The 6,000-nt window shown below is 45.5% G+C and overlaps 1 protein-coding gene across 1 annotated transcript in view; it reads right to left on the bottom strand.

Annotated features, from left to right (window-relative positions):
- Nucleotides 1–1,302: 1,302 nt before the first annotated feature.
- LOC124804952 (ras-related and estrogen-regulated growth inhibitor) overlaps nt 1,303–6,000 on the bottom strand; it is a 190,723-nt gene continuing 186,025 nt past the window's right edge. Inside the window, exon 7 of the mRNA XM_047265339.1 lies at nt 1,303–2,584. Within this exon, the coding sequence (XP_047121295.1) occupies nt 2,340–2,584 (245 nt within the window). The 3' untranslated portion in view covers nt 1,303–2,339. The remainder of the gene's footprint in view (nt 2,585–6,000) is intronic.

Below are 6,000 nucleotides of genomic sequence, written 5' to 3'. Positions count from 1 at the left end.
TAGAACTATATGTTGCCTCAACTCACAACTGTCTCACAATGCTGGTTCATTTTTCTTTGTTGGTTGAGTGTTACGATTACAGAAAAATAACACCCATTACTAAGTATTGGCATACCCTGTCTTCTTCTCTTCGTATTTGGAGATTCTAACAACATTGTCCGTATTCACTTCATTTCTGTTCACCAACATCAGATGAACATGCCTTACAATTAATGAAACTCATTAATGGTTCAAATTTGTAACAAATTTAATAGCCCATGACTTCACTGCGTAGATACACACTGACCAGTCCTTTCGTTACCAGAACTTTGCAAGCGCACAGCGCAAAAAATTTTTGAATAATATTGACGGGACACCAACATAGAAGAGATGTTGAGCCGTGTAGAATATGAAAGTGAAGTGCGCATTTTTTCCTGGTGATTCAAGACAGATGCCGAGCACCAGTCACCGCAATCTAGTAAAAAACAGAAAAAATGCTTAAACCATCTTTAATTTGTTCCACCTTCAAGTATTCAGCTTAACTGTCAAAAGATCAAATTAGCAATACAGCAGTATTACGGTAATCTTGTCTAAAGAATTCGTAACAGAAAATGGTACAAAAATTCTAACCAGTTACACTGCATCTCGTTTATGGACATTTGTGTACAAATCATCAGCCAAGGAATTTAAATTGAAGAACCATCTTAATTGGAAAACAAAACAACAAGTTTACTGTCATAAATAAAACGGTGACCGGTAACAGTAAACTTGTTATTTCATTTAATGTCAATAACAGTCACGGTAAAGCCTAACCTAAAATGTTCGCATTTAAAGTTAATTGGAGAACAGAAAAACGTGGCATTTTAATGTGCTACAGTAACTCGTGGGACTATCGGAATTTTCTTAAACAGGAGACAGAAGATAATGAGACCAGTAAAACTTAGATTATTGTTCATCGATTGAAACATTGCACGCCGACCTCAGCTGACAGCAATCTTCAGTAGGTGTAGCTTGCGTTGTTGACATGGTACCTGTAAGAAAATTCAGCACATAGAAGACAGAAACCTGCAGTGCAGTCTGTAACACCAAAATATCACACAGTTGTTGTTTTGATTATAAACGTGGCAGCTAGGTAAGGACAAGATGCACTCTCTTGTAGTAGATAACTTAACTACACATTATGTCCATGGGAAGAGTTTTCGTTAGGCTAGATACATACACACATCAACTTCAAACTTGCCAAACTGCCCCCCCCTCTCTTCCCCCCCCCCTCTCTCTCTGTCTCTGTCTATCTCTCTCTCTCTCTCTCTGTCACACACACACACACACACACACACACACACACACATACACACACACACACACACACATGAATACACACACACACACACACACAGTCACAATGGTTCTACTGAGATCAGAATTGGTCTTGTCAGGAATTTAGGTACGGAACTACTACTATTCTAGAGCGTAATGTTGTCTGCAGCACATTACACGCTAGTAAGAAAGCACAATGTGTGGTCATGTAGTTCATACTATCACGGACAACAGTTTAGAATGGCATGAGACATGGAAGCTAGGATGATGATTTGTGCTTTTCCAGGATTATTATTCTTTGTTAAGAAGATATGCCACTGACATTCGTGATAAGATGACTGTCAGTGTTGTATTACCCTGTAGGTAAAAAGCACTGACGTTTCCAGTGTTGGTAAATGAGCCCCTCATTCAGGAACCATGAACTGTCACAGAAATGGAGGCCCTGGTCCTTTAATATCTGCACTCTTATATCCAATAAACAATCGAAAAGCAGAATACTGGCACTGCCAGAACGACAAAAAGATAACAGGAGAAACAGAGCATTTTTTCAGCCAACGAAGTGAGGAATGCTTTCATCAGAATGTTTCCCAATTCATTCATCTTTGGCAGAAATGTCACATTATGTGAGCGAAGTCCTGGATAGCGATTTCTTTCATGGTGATGAGACAAACTTTATGACTGCCCCTGTAACTGCAGCTGGAAGAGGAATAGCAGGCCGCGCGGGATTAGCCGAGTGGTCTAAGGGGCTACAGTCATAGACTGTGCGGCTGGTCCCATCGGAGGTTCGAGTCCTCCCTCGGCATGGGGGTATGTTGTTGTCCTTAGGATATTTAGGTTAAGTAGTGTGTAAGCTTAGGGACTGATGACCTTAGCAGTTAAGTCCCATAAGATTTCACACACATTTGAACATTTTTTTGAGGGATAGTAGTTCCTAGTTGTGCAGCTGAAAGCTGTGTTTGGAGCCGGTTGCTGTCATCATCTAGAGTATCCACTGTCTGGCCGGCCGGCTCCTGAGGCTGATGACGTCACGCAGGTAGTGCCGCTCAGCAGCTGGCGTTGTTGCCGCGCATAGAGATACTCATGCGTCGCTCGGTGCGCGGTTGGTTGTGGGGGTGTGGCAGCTTCCAGAGGCGCGGACGCGACAGCAGGTGGCCGTCTGTAGAGGCCCGCGCGCGGAATGCTGGGAGCGGGTCCGCGCTGACGTCAGCGGCCGGGCGCCCCGCCGGCTGGTCGCCGCCCGCCTCCGCCTCCCCCTCCTCATCCAGCTCCACCTCGGTCCACCGGCGCCCTGCGAAAAGTCAGGCACCACACTAGAGGGCCTTACGTATCGTGGATAATAAAGTAAGTCACAAATTATGATGGCAGGCCTGGCCTGGTGGGGTTGTGGGCACGTGACGCAGTCACAATCCGGAGCAGGTATGGACGGGGATCACCCTAGAGAAGATATTGGTCGCAAATGGGGAAATCCATTGAGATAAGCGACTTTGACAAATGGCACATTATTACACTACTGGCCATTAAAATTGCTACACCAAGAAGAAATACAGATGATAATTACGCAAATATATTATACTAGAACTGACATGTGATTACATTTTCACGCATTTTTGGTGCATAGATCCTGAGAAATCAGTACCCAGAACAACCACCTCTGGCCATAACGGCCTTGATACGCCTGGGTATTGAGTCAAACAGAACTTGGATGGCGGGCGTGTACAGGTACAGCTGCCCATGCAACGTTAACACAATACCACAGTTCATCGAGAGTAGTGAATGGCGTATTGTGACGAGCCAGTTGCTCGGCCACCATTGACCAGACGTTTTCAGTTGGTGAGAGATCTGGAAAATGAGCTGGCCAGGGCAGCAGTCGAACACTTTCTGTATCCAGAAAGGCCCGTACAGGACCTGCAACATGTGGTCGTGCATTATCCTGCTGAAATGTAGGGTTTCGCAGGGATTGAATGAAGGGTAGAGCCACGGGTCGTAACACATCTGTTCAAAGTGCCGTCAATGCGAACAAGAGGTGACCGAGACGTGTAACCAATGGCACCCCATACCATCAAGCCGGGTGATATGCCAGTATGACGATGGCGAATACACGCTTCCACTGTGTGTTCACCGCGAAGTCACCAAACACGGATGCGATCATCATGATGCTGTAAATAGAACCTGGATTCATCCGAAAAAAATGACGTTTTGCCATTCGTGCACCCAGGTTCGTCGTTGAGTACACCATCGCAGGCGCTCCTGCCTGTGATGCAGCGTCAAGGGTAACAGCAGCTGTGGTCTCCGAGCCGATAGTCCATGCTGCTGCAAACGTCGTCGAACTGTTCGTGCAGATGGTTGTTGTCTTGCAAACGTCCCCATCTGTTGACTCAGGGATCGAGACGTGGCTGCACGATCCGTAACCGCCATGCGGATAATATGCCTGTCATCTCGACTGCTAGTGATACGAGGCCGTTGGGATCCAGCACGGCGTTCCGTATTACCCTCCTGAAGCCACCGATTCCATATTCTGCTAACAGTCATTAGATCTCGACCAACGCAAGCAGCAATGTCGCGATACGATAAACCGCAATCGCGATAGACTACAATCCGACCTTTATCAAAGTCGGAAACTTGATGGTACGCATTTCTCCTCCTTACACGAGGCATCCCGACAACGTTTCACTAGGCAACGCCGGTCAACTGCTGTTTGTGTATGAGAAATCGGTTGGAAACTTTCCTCATGTCAGCACGTTGTAGGTGTCGCCACCGGCGCCAACCTTGTGTGAATGCTCTGAAAATCTAATCATTTGCATATCGCAGCATCTTCTTCGTGTCGGTTAAATTTCACGTCTGTAGCACGTCATCGTCGTGGTGTGGCAATTTTAATAGCCAGTAGTTTATCTTTCATTGAACACTGATGTACAATGCAAAATAATGCAGGTACATGACACAACTTTGTAAAATAGTCACCAAATCTCTGTAAACAATAGTCAGAACATTCTACTATTCGTCCGATTTCTCGACTATAGAAATTCACTCCTTGATGATGGAGCCCTGCTAGAACTACTCTTTCCTCCAAGATGTTCTTTCGTTTTGTCGAATAGATGGAAACTGTATGGCATATTATGCCAATTAGCTTCAGCCATGTGTGCACAAGGCCTTGATCAAATTGGTGGCACCATTTCGCCATGGCTGGACGAGAAATTCCATTTGGTCTATTTGCCGCCAGTACTTCACAGTGAACATATTTTCAATGTAGGCATTCTGTCCTCAAGAATAGCACTATCTCGTGTACTTCAACTCTGGAATAACTTTCCAGTTGCCACCCAATTTCACTCACAGCTTGTTCAAAATGTTTAAATGTGTGTGAATTCCTAAGGGATCAAACTGCTGAGATCATCGGTCCCTAGACGTAAACACTACTTAAACTAACTTATCCTAGGACCAACACACACATCCATGCCCGTAGCAAGACTCCAACATCCCGCGGGAAGGGCCGCGCAATCCGTGACATGGCCCCTCAAGCCGCGCGGCCACACCGCACCTCTTCACAGCTTGTGATGCACCTATTATCCGCACTATAGTAGAACTGCAGGATACTCAGAACATGAACTGTCTTCTGACAATGCAGCACTCTTGTTGCGCTATGGTCTTCGCGTGACATTTTGTAGCTTACTTTCTCAAGTCCCAACATAAAACGTGGTGAAGCGCCATCCTCTTTCTAAAATGCATCAAAGGTCTTCTCGGGGTAACATCAATTTTGCCTGGTACTTAATATTTTATTTATCTGTTTCGTCACTGGTTCCAATGTAGCAAGGAAAAACCAGAGGTTAACGTCACGTCAAGAACCATATCAAGAGACCCGGAGTGCAAACTCGGTTTGGGGAATGAAATCGGCCATGTCTTTTCACAGGAGACATTTTCCATAGGTGACTCAGGGAAACCACGGGAAACCTACATCTGGATGACCGGACGGAGATTCGAACCAGCGTCGTCCCACACCCGCGTCTAGCGCATTACCACTGCGCCACCTGACTGGGTATCAGTCTACGTTTTGTACGTATCTGGATAGAAATACAGATTGTTTTGTAGGGGCACTTGTAACACTCCGGTTTAATCTACTGACTTATCCCGCTCGATCGGGATCTGATAGCAGCCCAAATAGATGATTAATGTGACCGTGTACCTAATGGGGCTGGTAATCGGATTGGACTGCTACGGAGATGTTACATTCCATTTTATCCTTCTCAAATGCTGTAATAAAGAAATGTCTGGTGCCAAGAAGAACGACAACACAGTTTCATTAATCAATGACCTATATTCATCACAAAAACACAAAGTAAGGAGACAGCCACTGCCTTCGTCGTACAGAATTAATAACGGCTAATCTCAGCACAGGTCCCTTCGTTATTCATTATCGTCACACGCAATTTCAATCATTGTAATCCAACACTACAATCCAACACTGCAATCCAACACTGCAATCCAAATGATGCCGGCGCGGTAGACGCGTAATTACAAATATCGGCACAAAAATATCACTGAATCACACTAGTAATTATACTTTTTCACTTTCCCGAATATTCCTAACACAAAGGGGTTAAACCACGGCGATGGCCACTCCCTTTGTCGGTACGGTCTTGCATTCCAGCAACAGACTCCACCCGGCTCGGCCCACAGCGCGTACCAACTACTGACTCAACACTCGCTCTCGCT

This window comes from Schistocerca piceifrons, chromosome 7 (genome assembly GCF_021461385.2).
Source record: "Schistocerca piceifrons isolate TAMUIC-IGC-003096 chromosome 7, iqSchPice1.1, whole genome shotgun sequence".
NCBI lineage: Eukaryota > Metazoa > Arthropoda > Insecta > Orthoptera > Acrididae > Schistocerca > Schistocerca piceifrons.
The sequence above is the reverse complement of the archived record's forward strand: the minus strand, read 5'-3'. Positions and strand labels throughout refer to the sequence as shown.